The following is a 27,818-nucleotide window of genomic DNA, read 5'->3' as shown; positions in this document are numbered from 1 at the left end:
TTGATTCAATTTGGTATGGTTTGGTTCTTTAGGTGATTTAGTTTTTTTTTTTAGAATTGTAGTTTGGTATGAAGTAGTTACATTATAGAGACTTTCAGGCAGATTTGACTTTCAAACATTGTTCAAAGATGGTACGGGCCCAGCAGGGACCTCACATCCATCCACCACAGGTGATTGTTCTTGATGGCTCTCCATTACCCCTCGTGTGACCCCCTCACTGCTCAGTTCATTAAGTCAGCTACCAAAGTCTAGGCGACTCAAGCACAGGTTTAATCACAGCCTCCGTCCTCTTGCCGATCACAATTAGCTGCTGATAAGCCTCTCTGGTGTTAGCGCCTCCTTCAGGCCCCACACGTTCTGACAAAGGTTAATTCGCGAGCAGCGAGGGCCCCCGCTCCAAAGGCAAAGGTCACCTGATTGAACACAGGAGGGGGAAGTGTGTTTAAGATGAAGGTTGGGGTGACGGCAATTACAAAGGTCATCGGTATTCAGGTTTTATGGCTAATGGCTACATTAGCGTTGAAGAGGTGGGATGATAGAGCATGGCCTTTAATGGCAAAAACCATTTGAATTCATTTGGTCTTTTTTTCCTTTTCTGTGCCTTTAGTCTACATTCCTAAGATGTCCTTCTCTTCTATTAAATACTTTTATTGATAAAATAAATTCAACGTTAAGTTTCAAAAAGAAGGAGTTATTTAACTTCAACGCTGTCACTGTTCATTAGGTATGTTCTTTAGTTGTATCTTAAAATTGTAAAACAGTTTGTTCAAGTTAAGAAGACATCAAAAACAACCTAAAAGCTGACAAAGCACCTTGATGTCATGCTACTTATGCTACTAGCTAATCAAAAAAGTGAGACATGTAAGCATTTATTAAATGTGTTATGTTAATAAACAAAATTTAAAGTTTTTCGTCAGCAAAAACACACTTTCATGTCTTTAAAAGTTGCAAATAAATTTAGATTTCCTCTTTTTTAGGTTTCACCGTCTGATTATGTTGACACAAGTGTGTGACTTCTTAACTGGTTACGAGTTTAATGATATTTTTTTCATTTGTACTTATTTCCGATGACCTTCCTTGCTCACTTTATATGTGTGTTTAGTTGTTTCTCACAATGAACTCATCCTTTTTACATGATTGACTCGGAAACACACGCTCTGACTCCAGTACAAGACAAAGGATGTCACGGGGCGCTCCTCGACATATATTTAGACACTTGCTTTTATGTCCGTGTGCGTGAAGAGTGAAGCCAGCACAGTGTTGTTGTCTCTTTCACTTATGCAGGCTCACAACAGGGAAGTTGCAGGTTTGATTCCAGCATGATGACTCTTGAAGAGAGAGAGATAGAGCATGTATTCTATTTGCAAGGAATTGTATCGCGTGCTTGTTTCTCTGGGGAACTCTTGTTTTCTCTGCCGTCTCTCAAGTAGCTGGGATAGACTTCAGCCCCCACCCGCTGCCACCACATTAAGACAACAAGTGATAGGAGGTGGAAAGAGTTTCGATCCCAGGTTTCTGCGGATGTCGTTTGTAGAACATTTAATCGGGCTGCTTCCAAAAGTTGTTTCCTGCCAATTTGACTTTTTATTTTTCATTTATAAATATATTTCTGCCTTTCCATGTGATTATGCTAAAATGCTATGTATCAGTGATGTAGATAGAGTTTCTTTCAGTTAATATGTTTACTAAAATGATAATTTCAAACCAGCAGTTGCTTTATTATTGACTTCTGATTGCAGCCGAATGATTTCAGGCTTCATGCAAGACAGTAATGACATTTCCCATCTCGTCTCGACCCATTAAGGGAATTACAATCCCTTAAACTTGACATAATTAACACCAACTCCTGCCAAAAGTGCTGCCGTAGATGATTTAAAAAACTGCGTTGCTTGAAAAGTACAACTTTAATCACAGTCCTTCTTGCTAACCTGCTGGTTCTGTGTCACCTCCAGGCCAGTTGGCAGCGGGGACATGCGAGATTGTGACGCTGGACCGGGACAGCAGCCAACCACGGCGGACCATTGCGAGGCAGACGGCCCGCTGCGCCTGTAAGAAGGGCCAGATCGCCGGAACCACGAGAGCCAGACCCGCATGTGTGGACGGTAAGAGTGGATCTTCCTATTCCAGTAAACAAGCAGAAGCGAAGTGAACCTCTTGCAAATTGAGGAGTGTAATCTTGTCATTAGTCTCCAGGCGGTTCTGGTTCTTGAAGCGGCAGCTTAAGGTGGATAAACCTACAATGAGGTGTAAAAGTGGATCACAGGCCGGTCTTTGTAAGAAAACCATTTTCAGTTGATTCATTTTAATAAAGTCGCTGCAGGGGGCATCTCTAAATCCCTCTTCACCAAAATGGCTTATTTTCTGCAGAATAGTGACACTATATTGTCAAACTTCTCTTTGCCGCAAAGTCTTAATGGGCTGTATTTCAAATGGAAGTGACAGGAAGTGAATTTTGCTGATGTAAATGTGAAGCTTATCACAGTTGTGTAGCTTTATGAGGCTATTTTATTGTTTCATTCTCTGGTGTCTAGGGTGCTTGAATGCAGCTGACATGAATACAGTACACTTATTTTGGATTAGTTTGAAAAGATGAAATCGTTTCATCATCTACTGACTTGGTCCTTATCTAAAAATTCACGAATAGTTTATTTTAATAGCAACAACTTTTAACAGACCAGATAAACAAATAAAGAGATTCATTCTTAATAAATGAATAAATGCAATGATTTCAATTGTTTTTTTTGTTGGGGAATTGTCACACATTCCCCGTTCCACGTCTGTCCTGTCTCTTATTGATGAAGCCATACAATTATTTGAGATATTGACATCCTTAGATGCAGCCTAAAGCTTGACTCTATATCGAAGTGTAGGTATTTGAAAACATGTATTATTTAGTAAATGTATTATTATTTTTATTAATATATCATTAGTATGTCATAATAATGAAATGAGAATATTACCCGCGAAACAACTATTCCTTATTAAACTGACATTTAAACACAATTATGTCTTAAATTTAAACTATGTATATACATGCAGTGTCTCTGTGAACTAGTTCAAAGTTCAGTCCACCACTTTTAAAATGAACTACTTCAGTCCATAGTTCATAATTCAAGATTCTTAAGGGTTCACCGCTGAATGAAGTAGTTTTGTTTTTTATATATGTTGCTACAACCTCTTCTTCAACAATATAGCAAAAGTAATAGTTTAAAAAAACAAAAAAAACATCAGATGTTATTGTTATATCAGAAAAAAATACATTATTTGTCAGAATTGTAAAAACAACACGGGAATTGTAATTGTTTTTGTGGAATACTGGATATAAAAGAATAAATGAAATAGATGTTAAAAAAAAAAAGATGACGAAAACAATAAAATAAGAGACTCTTGCATTTAATGGGGGAATATAAAAATGAAATAAGAGTCCTAGCATCTAATATTGAACCCTTAAGAACCAGGTTTAGGTCTGGGCATCATTACTGTCAATTCATCCACAGTAGCAGTCATAAAGCCATGGGCCTGTCTTTAAATAGATATACTTTTTTTTTTCATTCTCGTCGACCTTGTGATTCAATTTTTAAAATTATTATAGAAATAATCCTGGATTTTTGACGAATCTGTCGACGATTGGGTGTTTCAGTCGGCGATAAATAGAGACCTGTATACAGTGTGTTTTATTGGGTTAGTGTCTTTAAGTCTCTGTAGAAATCTGGCAAACTATCAAATGAAGATGAACGGAGAGAGTGAGATGTTCACGGTCACACAGTCAAATCCACCAGGCAAAAAATACTGTGTCCAGTTCAAATTCCTCCAAAATATGAACAAATTCATGAACTATCATACAATGAACTGGTTCAGGTACAACACTGCATGATTACAAAACAAGTATATTAAAACTGTCCCAACGTTAGTTTGTGTCACAGATGTTCCTCACTATTTTTTTCTTTAAATTATTTGTGTGTTGTAGGTCAGATTAAAAAAAGGGACTGGCTAAAAACCACGCAAAATAACAGGTATTTTGCCGACAACTGCCACATCCCAGGACCGAGAGGTGCTGATGCTGGGCTGCGGTTCTATTCTTGTTATTTGCTCTCTGAAAGGTTGACTCCACATCAGTTCAAACTGACTGATCGGTCACTTGGATAACAGTGGATATGGCTCTTTAATCTAAAAAAAATCTTTTCCGATTCAGACCCTCAGGCAGGATGACCAAGTATTTCAAACTGCCGACTCGATTGAGATTGATGTGTGTGAAAAATTTCAATAAACGATGCTTCAGAAAAAAAAAAAAAAAGACTAGTAAATAAATGTTGTTTCCAAAGAGATAACCCAATTAAACGAAGATTACTTCTCATTCCAATGGGTCCAAAATGGCCGCTGTAAGAACATTCAGTGGGAAATCTCCTTTAGAAACTGACTGTTGTGTTGCCTTTATTGCAGACATTATTACAAACTCTCAGAGCTTCGTTTTATTGCGCGACACCGCCTACTGAAAGAGCCAGGCTATTATTTATTCAGGCGAACTGTGGGGGATATTGGAGTGGAGAAAGTGAGAGAGAGAGTTGACATAAACGACCCCAAACACCTCAAATAGGATTTCAATCAGTTTTAATCTACTGGAGTTCTGGCGGTCGGCTCTCGCTTGTAATTTGCCTTTTATTTTCCACCCACAGCGACGCTGTCCTCCAGTCATCTGGAGCTGTTTGGTTCAATCCACAGCTTTGTCACCGCTTCTGGGAGGTTTTGTTTTAGGAAACTGCTCATATTTAAAGAAGTGGTTGACATGAGTCCTCCAAATCAAGAGTTCCCAAACTTTTCAACCCGCAACGGTGCCAGAGACTGGCGACCCCCACTATCCCCAGATGTTACTGAAAAAAATAAAATAAAATGTGAGGCACAGGCCATACGCACTTAGCTTATCCAAACACGAGCTTAAGAACAACACAAAAGAACAGAGAAGCCTGTTTTGATTTTACATTTAAAAATGTATTGTAATATAAAAGCGGAATGTCTCAGTCAAATAATATCCAACATGAGTACACATTATTGTTGTCATGTGCAAACTCAACTTTGAACAGAGGAATAAAAAGTAGATGAAGAACATCCCTGTCAATGTAATATCCACAAACTTAAACATATTTACATTTTTGCTGCACAAATTTACATTTTGGCAACTTTTTTTTTTTCTGCGTTAATCTCATCCTATGAGATGGATGAACACAGCAAGTCCATTCATGGTTTCATTGTGGAGACGGCCACATGGAGATCATTCTCCACATTCAGACGCAATTTGTATTTATTATTAATATATGTCAGTTCAGAAAAGTGCGGTCACGTGACAGCTCAACCAGTTCGTCTTCCATGCCGGCTGACTCTGATGCGGCTCATATATAATACAATATTTATTTTCCGACACTGTTATCACATTGTACTTTTACTGTCACACGCAACCGTAAACTCAACTCAAAAAGACGCTCTTTCTATCGCTCGCCCGTTCATTTATTCACTCACACCCGGTGCCGCTCTCTCTCTCTTGTTTCACCACTCGCTATGCAAACACCTTACGCTCTGCCTTATTCACAACCAGAGTTACGCTATTTTCTCATAACGCTACGGATACCAGTGCCTGTATTTGTCTGTTGCCAGTATGCACAGGATTTAAACCTGTGAAATCTGACTCTACTCAATATATCCACCATCTAGCCAAATGTGTGACCTTGTTCGTCCGCACGTAACTCTGTTAACATCTGCGTGACTTTCAAAAGACGGCGGTTCATATCAGGACACAGAGCCCATTAAATAACAAAGTGAAAGATGGACTTTGAGAGCAGGTCACCTCCCGGGACTCGTAGAGAGTGGTTGTGGTTGCGGATGGTGGCGGCGATGGGTCACCGGGGAGTCCTTGTCTGTTTTGTCTTCTTTTGTTATGATCCTGTAATTGAGGCGTTCGCTGAGGCTGAAGCCAGAAGTGAAGTGACGGTCGTAGATGATTCATTACTTCTTAAAGATGAAGGTGAGGAAAGACCGAGTGAGCAAATGTTAACCATGTCACATCCCCACAGGCTGAATTAGGTCTTGTCTTTCAAACCTTTTTTCTATTTTTGATTTATTCTTTATTTATCCAGGTTAGTCTCATTGAGATAAAAATCTCCTTTACTAAAGAGACCTGGCCAAGATGGGCAGCAAAGCACATTTACACATAAAAAACAATTACATATAATATTAAGAGCAATAGTAAAATATAAGAAAAAAAGAACAAGATTACTGACTAAAAACCTTCACAATTGCCGATAGAGTCTGACGTCAAATTCCTGACGACAGCCTTAAATTTTTTAAAAGTCACTAGATTCTGAGGATTATTCCATGGTGACCTCAAAGAAAACTTTTAAAAGCTGTTGTACCCAGTTCAGTACGAGCATGAGGAACAGTCATGAGCACCATATCCTGAGAGTTCAAACACATTATCGAGACATATACAGTGATAAATATCAAGGGAGTTTACCTAATATCGCCTTGTAGATAAATACATGCCAATGACTTAGTCGTTGCATAAAGAGAGAAGGCCAGGTTACCGTGAATGATGAATTCATTTACAAAACAACACCATAATCAAGAAGTGGCAAGAAGGTAGCTTCAACTAGTCGTCGTCGAGCCTCATACGAAAAAATACTCCAGGTGGAACAAGTACAATTCAGCATTTTAATAAAACATTAATTTGTTGGTTGCAAGGATGACCAGAATCTATTAAATACAATATACGCTTTATTGATATTCATATTTAAGTTTACAGGAGGGGCCATGTGCCTTATTTGTGCCTCCTTACAATTGGTAAATGGAGCTGAAATCCTGAAAATCTTAGTCTGTAATACATATAGTTTAATTTTGAACCTTGACTTGTTGGGGTTGCATGACCCCCTAAAACCTTTACTGAATAGTAAAGGTTTTACTGAATAGTAAAGGTTTTATATATATTATTTTATATAAAGTAATATATATATATATATATTATATACATTGTCTATATGATCATGTTTAGGGTATTTTGTCAAGCAGTCTATATGACAAAGGGGGATTATTACAGAAACTTCTCACATAATGTCCAATTTCACTCTGAAGCAAGAACTGTTTCTGTCGTATCTGTACACTCCATCGTTAGTTATCGATTACCCAAGAGAAAAGTTCACAACCGGAACAACACAGTCTTGAATAAATTACAGCTGGTTTTAAATGAAGCATACAAGGGTTAAGGTTTCCTCATGATTAAACCTGGTATGTGTACTTTTGTACAAAAAATCCTACACATCTCATTCCCAACTCAAACCAAACAATTCTTTAAAACACAGGCAATGATTAACATGTTAGTATGTGTAGTTCAGCAAATTTAAATAACACGATCTACACACACCAGTCAGATCACATCACTCACACACACATGCACGTGGTGTCCTGGACTGAGAAGAAAATATGCAGAAAAGAAGATTTGGCCAAAAAGCTTAGCAGATGTGCAGTGTCTAATTCAGAAACCAAATATGGAGTACATTTCTGTGGACTTGTCCCTCCACAGAACAAAACGTGTTCCTCAGAGGTGTTGTCTCTCCTCGAGTGAACTTTTACTTTCATCATCATCACTTATTTGTGTAAAATATGTTGTTTTTTGAATCTGGCAAAAGAGCACTCATTGTGCAAATGGTCACTTTTTCACTGGTGGTTATGAAAGTGATTCAGTGTGAAGCCTTTATTTTCTCAGAATCATTCTTCCGACAGCTTTGATTTACTGAAATATTTGTTTTCATCTACCCGCCGCACCATAACGCATTTGTTTAAAAGAATAATTGTATCGGAATGACATATCTTTCTTTTTTCCAGGAATACAAGAATATGTGGACTCATCCGTCACTATTACAGCGTCAGGAAAACCATTTACAGCCGACGTGCCATCGAAGTTGTTTATAGCAAAATTGACAAAACAATATAGAGGGATTATGGATGAAGAAGTAGAAGTAACATTGTTTTCCTATCTGGGTTCTGGATATAAGGCTTGAGATCTTTTCTTAACACGCCAAAAAATGACGCTTCAAATCAAGATGGATCCAACATTAAGGGCTGACTCATCTGCTGGACTGCTGGAGCTTTCTCAGGCTCGCTTCCAGTTATCGATGATGTTAAATCCCACGCCTAAAGTTTATGTTTCATGCTGACATTCTTGATCGGATATAAGACTAAATATGTTGATGAGTTTTTTCTTGTACAATAAAGTGATGGCAAAATATTTGAATGTTAGCCGGTGGTTCACGACAATCACTAACAGTGGAAGATGAACCAGAGACGATTAAAAATCACTGTTAATCAATGTTACTTAGACAATAAAAAAGATCCTTCTCACCGCCAGGCTGTGTTTTGAAAATTAAATCATGACTGTTAAATCTTGACTTTTTATTACGACACAGTAACTTTTAATATCTGCGGTTATTGCTTTCTTTGTAATAATCTGCTCCCGAGGTTTTTATTCTTCTCCAGTAATGTGACATTTAATTTTCCCCAAATTTAATCCGGTGGCACATACCAACGCTGGGGATATTGTGTCTTAATTCTACAGCTCCCTCTAAATCATTTATTTTATGACTATATATGAAATGAAAACAAGGGCACTGACTAACTAAAAAAATGTTTAAAAAGTTGCTTTGACATGTATTTACCAGATGAATGAATGAAAATTATAATAAATTAAATTAACAATTAAAGCAAGAACATTAATGTTCCATTCAGAAATGTACTGCATCAGTTTGAGTGTATGAGGTTTAATCTAATTTTATGTTTTTCATTTACCACATGTTTTTTTGTCTAAACATTTTGAATATATCTGATGATTCACTCTCATACGTTCCCAGTTTCACATCATTGATGATGTCATACATGTTATATGTACATGCGTTTCTTGAATTATTGAGATATGCATAGCTGCATCTTAAAGCCGACTTTACTTTGCCCTCTGAAATAGCGGCTAAAAGTCAGTGATGCATATGCGCATCACACAAGACCATTTCCATATTTATATGTTGACTGTAAATATTTAATATGCCAGATGATATAGCGCACAAACGTCGTAATGCACCCGAGCTAGCCGCTTAATGAAGCTGCGTTATCCGTGCACAGACACGCTTCCTCCAGGAAGTCTGCCTTCATAAATCTGGCAGCTTGCGGTGATGAAGTGGACCCAGGTGTTGGCGGGTTCCGAGGTGATGATAGCGTCACGTGTTATGGATGCTTCATTGTTGGTCGTCGTGCTCTCTTGTTTTATTATAATGAATCTGGTCCAGGGAGAAAGAGGATGCTGACCTCTTCCTGCATGACGGATTGTTAGCTCACTATTTTTTCAGAAAGTTTGCCACATAGTGAAATAGATCACATATATGAATATCCTTTTGCTGCTTTATAAATGTTTTTTAAGTGAAGCTGGTTCCCTTTTGTGTCTTTATGTGGGTGTGTGTGAAGCAAGTGATAATTAGCAACTATTTCTATTTACTGTATCTATGAATTGAACTTGACAGTGGGACAAGTCAAGGATTTGTTGATTATTACAACTTTGTTCTGTTGAAGCCTCCCGATGATGCTTTGAAATAATAATCGACGATGGTATAATCATGGAGGCAATAACTGACGTGTGTTTACTGGAGAGACTCTTGCTAGTGTGTTTGTGCGGCACTTGATTCCCTTGAAATCACCTCTGGATTAATCAGTTTGCCACCGACAAACATGGCCGACCTTATCAAGGACTTATGAAAATGCCACAATCTTATTGAGCCCACCCTGACTCCCCCCCCCCTCTCAGTAACTGAAGCCCAGACGCAATATGTCAGGAGACGACTTGTCCTTCAGTGTTTCCCTATATTTGTGAAATTGTCGTGACAACCTTCACGATGGGGTTTCCTACCCAGATGCTGTTCTGAAATATGTTCGGTACTGACTTGGAATCTTTTATGGCCGTGGTTAAAAAACTTTAGCCTTACATTAATTATCAATATTTTTTAGGAATCATTCCAAAAATTGTTTTAAAAAAGCCTGATATACGTGTAACTTGTGCGTTATTTTTGGCATAATTGAAAATCAACCTCTTATATTTTCCTTCTGTTATTAAATATGGTAACACTCAACAATAACTTTCCATTATAACTAGTGAATATATAATAATTAAACTCTTAACTGACTAGTGACTGGTATTTGTTATCAATTTGTACATGATTTATAAAGTACATGTATGTACCTTATAGAAAGTTAACAGAGTATTTAAAGTGTAACCAAATTTATATTAATATAATTAGAAATCTGTTTAAAGTCAATACAATAATGCACAAACGGTATCACAGGTAGAATATATGAAAAAACTTTACTTGAACATCAAACCTAATTGTTACTCAATAATTTGCCCAAAATTGTTGTCATAACCACATGTGTCGTTAACCAGTACACAACGACCGGCGGTTTTCAGCGGCGTGTGTGTTGATACAAAGGGGGGTAATGTAGCGTCCTCTGGATGTAAATATAACATGTCTGTGATTATTCTTTATCTTCCTCATTAAAGCAGCAACAGCTGCACAAGAACATGGGCCGAATAACGAAGGAGGCACTCTATTGTGACTGAAATGATAAAAAGCCTAATTAGGTAGTCGATGTTGTGTACCGTCTCTCCACAGCTCGGCTGAGAGGTGCAACTCCTCGTTTCCTTTCCATTTTCAGAAATGATGTTGTTCATTAATGCCACGAAATTTTCCGGCTCCTCTCTGCATCATTTGTTTTTTTTTCCTTTGGTAATTTACCTTTATTGGCCGGCTTAGTAATTTCATCTGAACACGGGTTCATTTAATAATGAATGCGTCTGGCTTGTGCGCGCTGTACACACTCCATCCATAACGGCCGTGCAGCTGCGCGCACTCTGCCGGAAGGATGCGCCGGCTAAATGAGAGCAATGAAGGTAGAAGGGAAGGTGGGAGAATGGAAATAAGGGAGCATACGGCTTGTCATCAGTGACCATTTTCTACCACTTATAGCCTTATTATATCATGACCAAAGATATATGGGAACATTGGTATCTAAACGACTGAGGGAACACTTGTATGGTAGCACCTATATCAAGTGTGTGTTGTGACTAATATCATTGTGTCAAGGGTGTTATAACCATGTTTCATATCCCCGTCATGTGTTAAGTAGACGGGTCATCAGCAGCTCTTCAATATGATACTATATCAAATGCATATGTAGAGGGCCATATGGTAGTAGGCAGTATCACAAGATATGATTAGGATTTAAGTCTTGTAATAAAGTCAAAGTAGATTGTTGTTCATGATGATATCGTGGCCTATTACCCTGGTCTAGAAAAGCGCTATATAAATAAATATTACTTACTTACTTACTTACAATTAACCCTTGTTTTAGCTCTGGGTCAGGATGACCCGGTGGCCCAAATAAAACGTCTTTTCACAAAGGTTAGGATGTCAGTGTTTAAGATAATAAAAGGACCAAAGAACACCTTTACAGACATTTTTTTTTTAAAAGACTAACTTTTTCCTTTTGTCAAAGAAATGTAATGGTAGTGCTTGATGGAGGATAACAAATACAGATAATAAAGATAGATTAAGCCTCGCAAGAATTTAAAGATTCTAGTTCCACAATGGCAATTGGTATACATGTTGTTCAGGCACTGACCTTAACATACACTAAAAATGATGGACAATGACCAACTGACCAACTGCTTCCCTCAACATTCTCCTAATTGTAGAAGGAATTGTAGTCCTACAGTTATCATCATTATATTATAACCACCTAATAAAGATGTTGGTGATCTTTGAGCTTTTCTATCAAGAGTATCGAGTTGAAAATGAAAATGGTACCTTTCATACATTTCTTTGTAGAGAACACTTTCACTACTGAATTCAACAATTGAAGCAAGATCTCCCTTAACAATCCAACTATGTTGGCAAAGTTGACCACTGTACGAAGTAAGAATCACATCTGGTGACAACATCTTCCAATGAAATTCACACAAAAGTACATTTTTCAATTAAAAACCTAATACATAACTAGACAAAAGACCAAACAAAACTGCATAAAACTATTGCAATGCTTTCATTCATTTTGTGGTTTGTGATTTCTCATTGGCCATGCTCAATTTAAAAGTATGAATGTGTAACAAAAATGTCGTTTTGCCATGTCAAGCATTCTTTTTCTTCTCTGACCTTGACTAGTGCGTGGCTTTACTGTACAACATGAAAATAAAATACAACCGTCTGCTTTAGCCACATAAAAATGTGTGTTTATGAGAGGGTGTAAACACTCCTCTATACTAGCATTATGTACCACCTCCTGGGTTTTTAATCGCCTTGTAAAAACACAACAAAAGGGTGAAATCAAGCAGCATCAGTCTCCCCCATGAGTCACATGACTAAAATAATATCAGCACGCCGCTGACAAGTGAAGTCAAGATGAATCTGCGAGTAAAAATGAATACAAATGGGGTCTCCTTCACCTAACGGGGGGAATAAATCATATGTGCACCGATATAGAAGTGGGAGGGTGTCGCTCACTCCCCCTGCCGCTTTTTGTCACACGCGTTCTCTCTCCAGTGCCTTTCACTCGCTTTGATTAAGTTAGTCGCAAAGTGTCCTTCTGTATTAATAATCCGCCGAGAGAGGTGAGGGCGGGGGAGGAGAGGGGAGGCTGAGCTCTTTACTCTGTGTAGGTGTCAGGACGTCTGCGGCCAAGTTGCTCTGAGAGTGTGTTATTGCAGTGTGTGTTTTGGTTTCACAAGAAAACAAGGGGATTATATTTGATCCGAGATGGTGAAAACAAGTATGTTGGTCCGTGTGTCCTGTTGGACTGGTAACCTGTCCAGTGTGTCCTTCGCCTCCTGTCCCAAGTAGTCGGGATTGAAAGTAGCGCCACCTGCTGGCACAAAAATTGAGCCGCTAATGAAGAAATGTATTTCTCTGCACAAACAAAGCTAGCTAGTTCTTCTCATCTACAGGAAATATAAACTGCATCTTGATTCAATGGACTTAAAGGTCAATTAATTATTGTTTCTTAAATAGATATTGGACTCTATTGTACTCATCGGTATGTGTCTGTTTGTACACAACTCTCTTTTTGTTGAAATGTTTTAGAAAATGATCTTAAGTCCCGCCAACTGAAAACACTTTGCTTTTTTGGAGATTAAATCTCTTTTACCATAACCATGTCCACTCTGCTGTGATTGGTCAAGCTTTGAGGTTTGTCACCACGTGTCCTTAATCCCATAATTCTCCATCCCTAACAGACTCATTATGACGTACCAATGAGCTTTGTTCTTGTTTGCTGCTATTTCAGACAAGGAGAGCTTTCTTTAGTAATAAGTTCAAAATATCATGATGATGAGGCACTTACTGTATCTTGGAAAGGAAGACTTTAACATTTAAACATGTGAGTTAGTCAGAAGAGTTGGAGTTTCACATGAGTTTCATGTGACACCTGAAATTATTAATTTAATGATTTTTAATCTAGAACAATTTCTGATTTTTCTTTGAAATACTGTCTGAGGAATATCTCAGCTAGCCCATAACCATAGAGCGCAGATGTTTCTTACATTTATAAGACTTTTAAAAGGTTTATATAATATATATTTTTTATTTTTACGGTTTAAGTACCAGAAAAGAAGGACAGTGTCCAATAGTCAAATGAATATATTAGAATAAAAAATGGAAAATGTTATGTGCCTTAATTGATTTGTAGTCAACAACCATTATAATCAAGCTAAAATCTAAAGAGCTATTATGTTTTCAATTTAAATCTAATGTCTGTGAATAAGGAGAGTTCTAAAACAAATAGTCCAATAATTATCTTGATAATAAAAACAAATACTTACTTTATTTAATGAATGAAAATACTTTTCTAGTCAAAAATTATCAACTTGTACAATCTCCAAGCTCTACCTGAACTTCTACATTCTTTTTCCAAGTTTTCGGAGAACATTTGTCTCTTCACTGTATTCAATCTGCTGATATGAAAAAGTCCACAGAGTCACTGGTTGAAATTGCAGGGAACAGGACCAAGAAGTCTCTTGAACCGGAGCTTTTCAATCAGCGACTCTTTCAGGCAGCTAGTTCAACAGAAAAGAAACCAAAAATGATTTCTACGGGAGGAATACATACAATTAAATTATATTAAATAATAAATAATATGAATTTTAGTAACGGTCAGGATGGTCATTTCTGATTGGCCAACACAAGATCTGTTGAATATTTCTCCTTTGGGTGTTTGTTCCTGAATGTGCTTGAGAGCGAGGGATCCCTGAGGGACGCGGATCTTCTCTTGAGACAGGACAAAGTCAATATGGAGAGTTAGACGCCGCCCAGGGGGGCAGGCCACCAGAGGCCCGCTTAGAAAGATGGAGTGTCAGAGATAAGGGAGTGTGTGTGTGCATGTGAATGTGTGTTGGGAAGAAGCAAGGACAAAAGTGAACATACAGGAGAAAGTGTTTACCGCACATCGTCACTCGCAGCTGCAGGAACACGCGGCGCCACTGTGATGAATTCTTCTACGGGATCCACTTGTCGTGTATTTAATCAAACATTTGAAGCAGAACCTTCTGCTGCCCGCTGGGAATGGACTTTTTGGAAAGATACCATTATGTCATTGTGCTACTGTAGGTGTGTGAGCATGGCGGGAAGTGATGGATGTGTAGCAGGAACGAGACACAAGAAGCACAGGGAGATGAAACACCTTGTTGTTTTCCTCTTTGAATTTGAATACCTGAAGACGTTCAATTGTTGCTAAAGGTCAACATCTGGAAATATCTATGTCTTTCTTGTGTTTATAGCTCAGAACAAGGAACAAGGATGAGGTACATTCAGCAGTGAGCAATTACGTTTCATCAATTACCCAACTGGTTGTGTGTGCGTTTTACTCAACTTGAACCAGTCGACAGGTCCCTGCATCGTGTTTGTGAATCTGTCAGACAGAGAAGAAGAACCTGGGGTTTGGGGCATGAAGGTCTCAGAAGGGCAGAGTGAATTCCTCCCGGGGCGGCTGTTTGTTGGGTCATTTTAAAATTAGTACAGGGACAAAGCTTCCGCAGGTCAAATCCACTTGCCAGTTGTGTTCGGGTCTAGCAGCGCTCCGGCAGGTGCATCGTACTTTCAACAAAACATTTCCTGGTCATCAGTGAGGACAGAAGAATCTTATACCCCTTATTTCACAAGATCAGCCCCAATTCTCTGCTACAAGTTATTTGTTTTATATTTAAACTGTAATAAAATACAGATAAAATAAGAATTTCATCCTTCAATGTAATTATTATTATTATAAAAAATACTACCTATCTATTAAACATTTGTACCTGAAATAAATTAACTGAAAGCCATGTTAAAATTAAAATTAGGTTGACTTATCTTTTAAGAAATTATATGTATTCAAACAAGATCCCTCCCTCCATCCAAAGCAAATTAGCATTTGGTCAGACTAAATACATTGTGTATTCAAATACATAATAAATATAATTCAACATACATGATAATAGTAATACAAATAAAACTACAACAATAATAATAATACGATAAAACAGATACAAATAGATCAATAAAATAAAACATTAAACAAATTACAAGGAAAATCAATTGTTAAAAAAATATTTTAAAGAAAAAAAAACGAAATGTCAAAAATGAATACCTTAAATTAATATAGCAGCCTTTCAACAGACTGACAGGAGGGGATTTCTGGGAGTTGGTGATATAAGAGAATATGTTTAAAGATGACAATTAATTGAACATCAATGAACTAAATATATTTTTTTATTCATTCAAATATTTAAAAACATGGAAAAATGTTGGAACTACAATGAGAAACTGAAGACGGGCAAGATGACCAGCATGAAAGGAACGAGAGCGAGGAATAATAGCAGTGGAAATGTGTCTGCTGTGTCACGTGTCGTTGGGTGAAAGGTGCAGACAAAGGTGTCTGTACATCAACAGAGCAGATGCTGTGCCGACCATCGCTGCGACCTGAAGGTTATTGTCTCTCTGACCTTTGCTATCGATCCTTGCTGATCCTCGGAAATGTCAACCATCTCGATCCACAGCAACCTGGTAAACACCAACAACTGAAGTGAACAAGAGCAGCTCTGGTCGTGAAAATGTAATTACAGCCACATTATTCTGAGCCACGAGTGTTTAATGGTGTTGCTTATTGTGGGACTCCTGGCATAAAGGGACTCCGTAATCACCATTCCATTCTTCCCCTCGTCCTCCTCATCAGAATCCGCTCGCGTCTCGCAGAGCAAGTTTATTAGCCGTTAAGGCTCCCAAGATGCTTTGCTCTCTCGCTCGTGATTGTGAGATAAATTTCCCACCATGTCGACTGGCAAGCGCACCTTTAAAAGCTTCTAGACATTGAGCCCCGTGTCCTGTGTTACTTCATTTTACATCCTTTACTCCAGAAACCTCCTCCAGCTCTTCCTGGGAAGGTGTTCAGTTGAAAGACGTCATATCTCCAGGGTTACACTTTGAATGTCCGAAAGAAGAAGATGTAACTGGAGTTGGAGGATCTGGCTGAACTATGAGCGTCTTGGGTGTCTGAAGATCTGAGAAAAGGATCGAAGATGGATAAGGTGAACCAAAGGTCAGATGAAGAGAACACAGGAAACTCAACTGATGTCGCACTCGCAACTCGTTTATCGTCTCAGTGAAGCTCGCCTGACGGACTCAGCAGCGGTCATCACTCACAGAACCGTCCTAACTGGGTCAGGACCGTTGGGGTGTGGGGTGGGTTGAGGTTTGTGGTGGTGTTGTGGGTCCCTCTCCGGAGCGCTGGTGGCGGCCAAGAGTGCAGCTGCGCCTCCGTTATCGCTCACACTTAATGGAGAGACGTTGTGGAGCGGAAATATTTGGAGCATTTATGTTTCAAGTGCTCACCTGCGGCCAGGTAACGTACACCTGCTGCTTACTGGGTCCAGAACATCGACTAAATCATGGCATTCAGGGCTAGAACTCGGGCAGTCATGGTGTCAGCAACGGTAGAAGCAGCAGTAGCAGTAGTAGAAGTAGTGGGAATGGTAACTGTGGTGAAAGTACTATTGTCAGAGTGCTTGATGTAGTTGAGGGTTGAGCAATTACATTTCCTTATGGGCTACATCATATACAGTAAACTGGATGTTGTTCGGGGCTACCCAACCAAAATAAGAAAGGTTTCAAGCTGTCACTTTACAAACTACAGTTATTGTGGTTGTTTGTTTTTTTCACCTTAAAACCATCTAATTAAAGCCTGTTAAAGCAGCTCTATGCAATTTGAAGTCGAGCGACGCCAGTGGACTACAGTGGTAGTGTTGAGCCCAACGGGAGAACACATTTCCCATGAGCACTCGTTAAACCTCGCAAAAGTTGCCATGATCCAGCAGTTTTCTGTTCCCAGACTTCCATTGGCTGAATGAAGGATGATATCGATGAGGTAATGAATCAGATTGTGGATAATGAAATAAGATATTCAATATGAAGGCTTTGTAAATAACATAACTTTAGCGCAATATGTAGCATTTTCACAGCCCCAAGAACTTTTATATTGAAACTAAAAATTACACAAAACACCTCAAGTCACGGTATATAGTCATTCAACTAGTTTTAAGTTGATGTTCATCACAAGTTTTATGAAAATATTTTAGTACAAAAATATTAGGAGATAATGATAGGTACCAACCTACCCAGAACTGCTTTAAATTAAAAAAAGGCAGGAGATCGAATACACCGTTGGCTGTATCTGCTGCCATATATCAACGCAGAAGTTCAAAAGTGAGCTAAAAATGATTGCGCTCTTATCTTCTCAGTTGAATTCTAATGTGTGCTGTATTGCTGTTGTGCTTAATTGGAATTTGTTTAGTGAGCTTTGTGCAGAAGCAAACGAGGGAATAAACAGATTTATGGGGAGCTGTGCCAAGTAAAACGTTATGCATAATTTAAGGCGGATTAGTTGGGATGTAGAGGTCAGCAAGGCTAAATAGACAAGAATCATCAACATCGGGGCAGACGGAGGAGGTGGGAGAGTCTTGTCATCTTGAGGGTTTGGGTTGCGCCAACTGTGCTGCTATTTCCTAAGCAGCGACAACACCTATATGCGTTTATAGATTAGCAGCTAACAGACGGTGAGGGATTAATTATATCTGCATTTATTTCCGTCCACAGCCTGCAGGCAGCGCTCGACTTAACTCTGCCAGTGTGTCACCGGGTCCCGTCATCAACTTGGTCACCTTCATCGCTGCTGTCATCGTAAGCTGTCATTAAGGCAGCGTTGTCACTCCGGCGCGCTCCACTGACTGTCGCTTTCCCCTGCTGTTTACGTCCTTTGCTTCTTGTTCACTTGGCGGCTTATCAAGCAAATGCAGGCGCACGGTTAGTTATCCGGTTTGTAAAAGTTAAGGCTAAGACATGCCAAGGATGACGCCGGGAAAGTTATAGAAGTGCCAAAGCAATTAAACATACATTAGTTGTCACATCAGTTTTTGCTTTTCAAAGCAAGGCTAGTCTGACAAGGTTAGCGTTTGTTTCAATCGTTAACAAGCGCTTACCCATACTTCCGATACTTTTTATAAACTCTTGGCACAGACTCACACCTACAAAACACAAGTTGCTAAATAGATACCCATCCTGTAGATGTAGGTTCCAAGCTGACACCTGTGAAGGAGTAATCCTGCATTTGCAATTGCTGGACACATGGTAATGTTGGCCCCTCTCTGTCCCGGCACATCAACTGTGGCCCTTTCCTATTACATTTCGTCCACATCGACGCCTTTGGCCGGATTGAATCCTGCCTCATCTTTATATATGAATTCATGAGGGGCCTGGTTGGCCTTCAATTCCATAACTTTCTGAAACAAAGTTTCTGTCAATCTCATAGAACAAAGCTCATAGAACTGGACATTGAATTTAATATACAGTACCATACCTGGATATATTGTTGTCGTAGCTCTTGACTCACACTGTTCCTCTCAAAGGACAGTGTAGAGATGCTTCATCCGCACTCTGTGTTTGGACAATGTCAATGTCATCAATGCTATTGATATTTTCATGGTCCTCCACAATTATAGTTCTACTTTCAGGCACTCTCAAATTGGGCTGCACTCTTTACCAGCCTCTCTTAGTGAAAGACATGCTTGATTACGTGGTCAATGATAGTGGCACGAATTTTATCACTGACTACTGTTCTTGCAGCCCTTGGAATGTTACAATGTATTCTTACACTCTGCTCCTCTCACTGCTCCTGCTCCTCTCACTGCTCCTGCTCCTCTCACTGCTCCTGCTCCTGTCACTGTTCCTGCCCCTCTCACTGTTCCTGCTCTTCTCACTGCTCCTGCTCCTCTCACTGCTCCTGCTCCTCTCACTGCTCCTGCTCCTCTCACTGCTCCTGCTCCTCTCACTGCTCCTGCTCCTCTCACTGTTCCTGCCCCTTTCACTGCTCCTGCTCCTCTCACTGTTCCTGCTCCTCTCACTGTTCCTGCTCCTCTCACTGTTCCTGCCCCTCTCACTGCTCCTGCTCCTCTCACTGTTCCTGCTCCTCTCACTGTTCCTGCCCCTTTCACTGCTCCTGCTCCTCTCACTGTTCCTGCTCCTCTCACTGTTCCTGATCCTCTCACTGCTCCTGCTCCTCTCACTGCTCCTGCTCCTCTCACTGCTCCTGCTCCTCTCACTGTTCCTGCCCCTCTCACTGCTCCTGATCCTCTCACTGCTCCTGCTCCTCTCACTGCTCCTGCTCCTCTCACTGCTCCTGCTCCTCTCACTGCTCCTGCTCCTCTCACTGTTCCTGCCCCTCTCACTGCTCCTGCTCCTCTCACTGCTCCTGCTCCTCTCACTGCTCCTGCCCCTCTCACTGCTCCTGCTCCTCTCACTGTTCCTGCTCCTCTCACTGTTCCTGCTCCTCTCACTCTTCCTGCTCATCTTACTGTTCCTGCTCCTCTCACTGTTCCTGCTCCTTTCACTGCTCCTGCTCCTCTCACCGTTCCTGCTCCTCTCACTGTTCCTGCTCCTCTCACTATTCCTGCTCCTCTCACTGCTTCTGCTCCTCTCACTGTTCCTGCTCCTCTCACTGTTCCTGCTCCTCTCACTGCTTCTGCTCCTCTCACTGTTCCTGCTCCTCTCACTGTTCCTGCTCCTCTCACTGGCACTGCTCCTCTCACTGTTCCTCTCACTGCTCCTGCTCCTCTCACTGTTCCTCTCACTGCTCCTGCTCCTTTCACTGTTCCTGCTCCTCTCACTGTTCCTGCTCCTCTCACGGTTACTGCTCCACTCACTTCTTCTGCTCCTCTCACTGCTCCTGCTCCTCTCACTGCTTCTGCTCCTCTCACTGCTTCTGCTCCTCTCACTGCTCCTGCTCCTCTCACTGCTTCTGCTCCTCTCACTGTTCCTGCTCCTCTCACTGCTCCTGCTCCTCTCACTGCTCCTGCTCCTCTCACTGGCACTGCTCCTCTCACTGTTCCTCTCACTGCTCCTGCTCCTCTCACTGCTCCTGCTCCTCTCACTGCTCCTGCTCCTCTCACTGGCACTGCTCCTCTCACTGTTCCTCTCACTGCTCCTGCTCCTCTCACTGTTCCTGCTCCTCTCACTGTTCCTGCTCCTCTCACTGTTCTTGCTCCTCTCACTGCTTCTGTTCCTCTCACTGCTCCTGCTCCCCTCAATGCTCCTGCTCCTCTCACTGTTCCTGCTCCTCTCACTGCTCCTGCTCCTCTCACTGTTCCTGCTCCTCTCACTGTTCCTGATCCTCTCACTGCTTCTGCTCCTCTCACTGTTCCTCTAACTGCTCCTGCTCTTCTCCCTGCTCCTCTCACTGTTCCTGCTCCTCTCACTGCTCCTCTCACTGTTACTGCTCCTCTCACTGCTCCTGCTCCTCTCACTGCTCCTGTCACTGCTTCTGCTCCTCTCACTGTTCCTGCTCCTCTCACTGTTCCTGCTCCTCTCACTGTTCCTGCTCATCTTACTGTTCCTGCTCCTCTCACTGTTCCTGCTCCTTTCACTGCTCCTGCTCCTCTCACTGTTCCTGCTCCTCTCACTGTTCCTGCTCCTCTCACTATTCCTGCTCTTCTCACTGCTTCTGCTCCTCTCACTGTTCCTGCTCCTCTCACTGTTCCTGCTCCTCTCACTGCTTCTGCTCCTCTCACTGTTCCTGCTCCTCTCACTGTTCCTGCTCCTCTCACTGGCACTGCTCCTCTCACTGTTCCTCTCACTGCTCCTGCTCCTCTCACTGTTCCTCTCACTGCTCCTGCTCCTTTCACTGTTCCTGCTCCTCTCACTGTTCCTGCTCCTCTCACGGTTACTGCTCAACTCACTTCTTCTGCTCCTCTCACTGCTCCTGCTCCTCTCACTGCTTCTGCTCCTCTCACTGTTCCTGCTCCTCTCACTGCTTCTGCTCCTCTCACTGCTCCTGCTCCTCTCACTTCTTCTGCTCCTCTCACTGTTCCTGCTCCTCTCACTGCTTCTGCTCCTCTCACTGTTCCTGCTCCTCTCACTGCTCCTGCTCCTCTCACTGCTCCTGCTCCTCTCACTGGCACTGCTCCTCTCACTGTTCCTCTCACTGCTCCTGCTCCTCTCACTGTTCCTGCTCCTCTCACTGTTCCTGCTCCTTTCACTGTTCTTGCTCCTCTCACTGCTTTTGTTCCTCTCACTGCTCCTGCTCCCCTCAATGCTCCTGCTACTCTCACTGTTCCTGCTCCTCTCACTGCTCCTGCTCCTCTCACTGTTCCTGCTCCTTTCACTGTTCCTGATCCTCTCACTGCTTCTGCTCCTCTCACTGTTCCTCTAACTGCTCCTGCTCTTCTCCCTGCTCCTCTCACTGTTCCTGCTCCTCTCACTGCTCCTCTCACTGTTACTGCTCCTCTCACTGCTCCTGCTCCTCTCACTGCTCCTGTCACTGCTTCTGCTCCTCTCACTGTTCCTCTCACTGCTCCTGCTCCTCTCACTGCTCTTGCTCCTCTCCCTGCATCTCTCACTGCTCCTGCTCCTCTCCCTGCATCTCTCACTGCTCCTGCTCCTCTCTCTGCATCTCTCACTGCTCCTGCTCCTCTCCCTGCATCTCTCACTGCTCCTGCTCCTCTCCCTGGGCCCCTTGCTCTTACTCTTCCTCGTCCAGACATTACAGTGTTTGTCTTTTTCTGTTTTCAAACAGCCTCCTCAGTTCCTCCTTTTAACTCCTGCCACTGACTCTAAGCCAGGCTGGAATCAGCTGTTGTTGGCCCAATGTACCAACATAAATCATCCGTGTGTCAACGATTCAATCGTTTGCTTACTATCAGCTGAGATATATCGTTTTTGAACTGATATAATTGCAGAAACAGAGGTTGTTATACTGAGTGTAAAGTTTGGAATATTGTTTTTGCTACTGTGGGATGTTGTTTGTTAACATTTGTAAATAATGAAAAAACAATACATAATTTTTTTTTGGGAGGTTTAGCTTGTCTGTTAAGAAATTGTAAGCATTGTGGAAATATGTTCACTGACTGCATATTGTGTGAAAACAACATGAAAATAATTGTGTTGAGAGTTTTGAAAATGTGACAACTGGTTGGACAAACGCTTATTAGCGACTGAAAAAAACTGTAAGTACTTTTGTGATCGTTATTCCATCAGGTAACCCAACAAGGTAATTGTACAACATGGCTTAGTCAGTAAAATGAGTTGGTTATGTGATAGGAATGCATTACTTGTGTACTACACTGGTACAGCTGTGTTCTTTTTGGAAAGACACTGCTATTAGGCTAATAAGCAGAATTAGCTTTTGATGTACAAGTAGTAACAAACAGCTTTGAAGAAATTACATAAGAAACCTCATAACTTTGAATTATTCTAGCTGAATATATGTGTAAATGTACTTTCCGTTGTAATACCCTGCATATTACAGTGAATAGAGTTTCTGGAAGTGGACATAAATAATTTAAACGTGTACTCTATATATAAAAATAATCTAGTGCTACATATATCACTAAATTAGTACAAATAATTAATTAGGTTAATATTATATACAAATGTAAACATGAATTTGTCAAAGTGATATATTATAATCTTCATTATTAGATACAATAGCACAACAGTAAATAATAATGGTGGGAAAAAAATGCTGATCAATAAATCAGGGTGACATTAGCAACGATGATTGATGGTTTACCAAACATCCAATAAATTCTCCTTGACTTCATCTCCTGCCAACCGCTCAATAAATTGCATGTGAACCACCAGTTAGTTGGCTCAAAATCCAAGTAGATTAGTGTTAATGTTGATGACCTGTAAAGATGCCCGTGCTTCAGATGTCAACAAGTATGCAGAGGCTTCCAATGAGAGTGAAACTGATGTTGGAGGAATTTGATTGGAGTGTTTGATGAAGGAGCACAAACCGGAACAATTGTCAATCTTCTGCTGATATTGGTAATTGCGACAATGCTTATGCTATCTTTTAATTTCCTCCTTTATTATCAGAAAAGGGCAACATAAGACTTTCGTAATGCAACCTACAGGCTGAGCATGAGTTCTACATGGATTTGTCAGGAGATTTGGTACAATATGTTGTTTACTTGCACGTGTATTTGCACTTAAATTTAAGTGTGTGTTCAGTTGTATAAGTCTACAGAGGCTTCTTTTTGCTATTGATCTCTAACTTCTTTGTTTATTTTTTGTTTTTTAAAGTGAAAACAGGTCATTGTCAGGTCACATCTACAGTTCTCAGAAAGCGTTATCAAAAGCTTCAGTCTTCGTGCAAACACTTTAATGTTTTTCTTGAGTTCATTGATGAATTTACATTGCATTTCAGCACTGCCACCTTAATGCTTCTCTCTTCCAGCAGCGGATTAGTTAGCACTGGAGAAGCACAGGTGAAAAGGTGATTATTTAAGTAGTTAAGATACATCTTCCCAAAGACAGAGTAAACGTAACATACATTTGTCTCAGACGAAGTGGATTTTGGTGTTTTTATAATAAAAAAGGCATTTCTGTGAAAATCTGGTTGCAAAAGGTTTATGAAAAATACTTAATTAGCTACCATATCCAAAGACTTTTCAACCAATCAGAAGAAAGATCTCGATGAAGTTTGTTTCGCTAACAAGAAACTGGGATTTGTACTGGTTCGGAACTGGTTAAATCCTCTAAATATTAACTAATGGAAAATTCAGGGCTCAAATAAAAATGTGTAACTAAAACTGGCTACTTTTATAGCGTTATACACCTGATCCCTCTGGAGATCAAAACGCTCTTTAGAGGATATCAGCTAAGCTAAAGGCTGAGCTATAGGCAACTAAGTACCTTTAGGAGGAGCCAGAGGCTTTGGTAAAGTATTTCAAAACTTTCTCCTCCGGGGATCAATAAAGTATCTACCTATCTAAAGGTAATAAGGAATGCAATGGTATTGAAAATAATTATATGAGTAATAGCCAACAATTGTTATACTAAAAGGATTTTATTTTATGTTAATTTTTATTCAGTCAGTTTCAAGCAACATTCCTAGGTGATATTTCTCTCTACTGGAGTCACATCAATCTCTGGATATGCAGTTAACAGCTTTAATACCAAAACTAATCTAAATATCACCCGCCGGGCGGCCCGGGTCGGCGGCACTGTGTGGCTTTCAGGTGTGCGTGTCAGAGGGTTTAACCGTTAGCACTGATGTTCCTGGTGTCTCTAGACACTGGTGGTAAATGATATCCCGTTCTCAAACTCCCACTCGCACTGACATTTCCTCCTCGGGCACCGCACAAGCCTTTGGGCAACGTGCACGCATGTGTGCACGCAAATCAGAGGTCGCTGTTGTTGAGCTGCGAGGAAATGTCAGAACACACCTGTGAATGAATGATAGCAGCAGCAGATCTTTGCCAACACACACACAAACAACACACACATATATTGTTATATTTTTCTATATGAAAACAATTTTAAATATTTCTTATTTCTAAAAATTCAATTTTTTGTTTTTCAATATTCATATATTTTTTCATGAATATGATCCAATTTTCGATATATACATACAATGGTAAACTTTGATAAGCAAAACTTTTTTTCCACATATTTTTTATTTTGAACTTTTACTAAATTAAGTGAAATTGTATTCATATCTTATTTGTCAATATTTAATTGTGTTAAATTATCGAATAGTTTAATTTCCAAATGTGTTGGAAAAAAATATAAATACAAAGCTTATGATTATTATTCTTATTTATCTTTATTTTAATCATATATTCAATGAATTAAAGCTAATTTATTAGATAATATAATGACTCTTCAATGCTGCAGAATGGCTCCCTTGGTGCTTGGTTCTGTTTTTCTGTTGCTTATTTTGTGTGTTATCTGATTTAAATATTTTAGTACTGACACTATAAAAAATATATTTGTTTAATAAATGTTGTATAAATGTCATATTTTGAGTTCATACATATGGTCTTCAGCTCAGTTATTTCTTCTCATCCGTCACGTATCTCCTCAAAGAACTCATGGCACAAAATTCCTTCTGTTTTCTCTTACTCATACCTTAAAAAAAAGCACTTCACATTTTTGGAGGACATATTCTTTTCAGGGCCACTGAAAAAAAAACTGAGTGTCAAAGAGGGATAGGTGTAAGGCTTGTGGCAGGCAAGTTTATTTCTTTTTGTTTTTCTTTCTAATGCCTGCAAATCTTACACTTACATTTAGGAAGCCTTTCTTCCTTGAAAGGTCAGAAAAGTCCACTAATTATCCCCGTATTGGATTCACTGTAGTCAAGGGACGGGATTTTTGGTGATGAAAGCAAATCTGAGAGTCTGTACGAGCTTGACCAGCTCCCTCAAGATGTCTTTAGTTTGACTTTGTTCCACATCATGTCAGGAGGTGATTGTCCCTGCAGAGTGTTCATATTGTTCTTGACTATGTTTCAGGGGCTACAATGTAGTCTTATGATATGATGCATTTCACATGTGATAAACCTTGTTACATGTGTTTTACAAAAAGACCCTAATTAATTCATGGTGGCTTTGTTTCAGCTGTTATAAGACATCATTTAAGCCATTGTCACTCTAGGAACATCAAGCATCATCGTTGTAGCCGTACAATACAAATCAAATAACGTTTCTGATACCTTTAGGTATTATGGAATCCATAAAGTACTATAGTCTATATATGAGACATGTGACCATGCATACCATGTGTCTCTTCAACAACTGTGTTGCTTTTATTATCATGATGATCTATCTTAATAGTCCAAATCTAGAAATGAAAGTCAGGATAATGTTTATACCTGTAAACCACTTCATGATGTTGTACTTAGGCAAAGAAACAAGGTGTAAAACATAAACGAAATAAATAATGTATATGTTTGATATCCTTAAAGAACCCGGCTTTCTTGGCAAACCATTGGCAGCAACTTTAGAGTAACACAAGCTCATTCACGCTTTCACAATTTTACACCTATATTTCCCTTATTTTAAAAACAGTTTTGTGCACAGGCACACGGAAGACATCCGCGGGCAGAGAAGATGAGATGCACTGAGAGCACTGCTTTGTGAAATGAAGACAGTGTGAATTTGCTTAAAAGGCTATTTTGAGTTGCCATTACTGCTCCTGGATTGCCTGAGCGGCTTGGTGATGCGTTCGAGGGGAGAAGGTGGGAGGAAGAAGAGGCAGGAAAAAAGACAAGCACTCCTCAGCGTGATTCATTTCGAGTAACATTTACATCTGTGGTTAAGACAAGAAATTATACAGATGCAACTTAATGGGTTTTTTTCAGAACAAAATAAAACAGTTAGCATTTAATGCTTAAGATGATAGATAATAATAATATATAAAACATAATAAATACAAATGAAACACAAAAAAAATGATATACCTATACGTATATACTAGCTTAAGTATTTGGTGTTAATAAGACACAAAACAGCAACAAATATTTTTAATAAAAAAAATGCAAAGGTCATGTGTTTTATTTTTTAATATTTAATTTTCCCTTAAACATGCTTGCACATAAATATTCTGTATTATAATTTAGATATTTAGATAAGTTTCGTTATAATTGGGGTTATTTTTTTAATCCTATACCAACTGTCACTTCGAATCATACACAATTTTTGTATTAAGTAAACTTCATACACTTACAATCATATCATATCATTTTCAACTACATCAATCCATCATACCCTTCACACAATGCATTTTTGTTTTGTAAATATCATAATCCTAAAATAGTTTTTAACAATGTTCAAACATTTTTGAAATCATAAGATGAGTACTTAGAGCTTTATCCGTCAAAATATTTTCACTGTAATTTTTTTTTAAATGCTGCTTAAATCTTCTATTCCGATCAGACAATAGTGTTTTTGAGGTTGAAAAGCAGCAAAGAGAAGAACCTTTCTCAATATTTCTTCCCATCATTCATACTTTTCTATTACAGTAAACAGAATAACAAATTGAAATGTTCTATTTCGATTTTTATTGCTTTCTAATGTTACATGATACTGTCTCATGATGCTGTCTCAGTCTCTTATGATCATGTCATCATGTCATATCATACGTCATATAATTAATTATGTCCTGTAAAAATAGTATATTTAATGTGCACATCTAGATGTATTCTAGATGATATTAGTAATTCACCAGTAATGAACAGTGAAAATGTAGAGATGCATTTTATAGTTTACGTCCTCAAACTTTGTGAGTTAGACACAACAACTTTGAAACACGTTAAAAGTGCCATATCAGATGGCAAACTCCAGAACCGTTGACCCACGGTCGATTCTGCTGCCTCCTCTGGTCCTATCTGATGTGCTCCGCTTATAATTATCTTCATACATCTTCTTATCTGAGAAGCATCTT

At 39.6% G+C, this 27,818-nt stretch overlaps 1 protein-coding gene across 3 annotated transcripts in view; it reads left to right on the top strand.

Annotated features, from left to right (window-relative positions):
• The window catches only part of LOC148084695 (chemokine-like protein TAFA-5), a 120,978-nt gene that overhangs the window by 71,629 nt on the left and 21,531 nt on the right, over positions 1–27,818 (top strand). For all 3 annotated transcript variants that reach the window (XM_087787837.1, XM_087787838.1, XM_087787836.1), the window contains exon 2: positions 1,953–2,102. In XM_087787837.1, the coding sequence (XP_087643963.1) occupies positions 1,953–2,102 (150 nt within the window). The remainder of the gene's footprint in view (positions 1–1,952; positions 2,103–27,818) is intronic.

This window comes from Callionymus lyra, chromosome 3 (genome assembly GCF_982586985.1).
Source record: "Callionymus lyra chromosome 3, fCalLyr1.hap1.1, whole genome shotgun sequence".
Taxonomy (NCBI): domain Eukaryota; kingdom Metazoa; phylum Chordata; class Actinopteri; order Syngnathiformes; family Callionymidae; genus Callionymus; species Callionymus lyra.
This window is presented reverse-complemented; position numbering and strand designations above follow the sequence as displayed.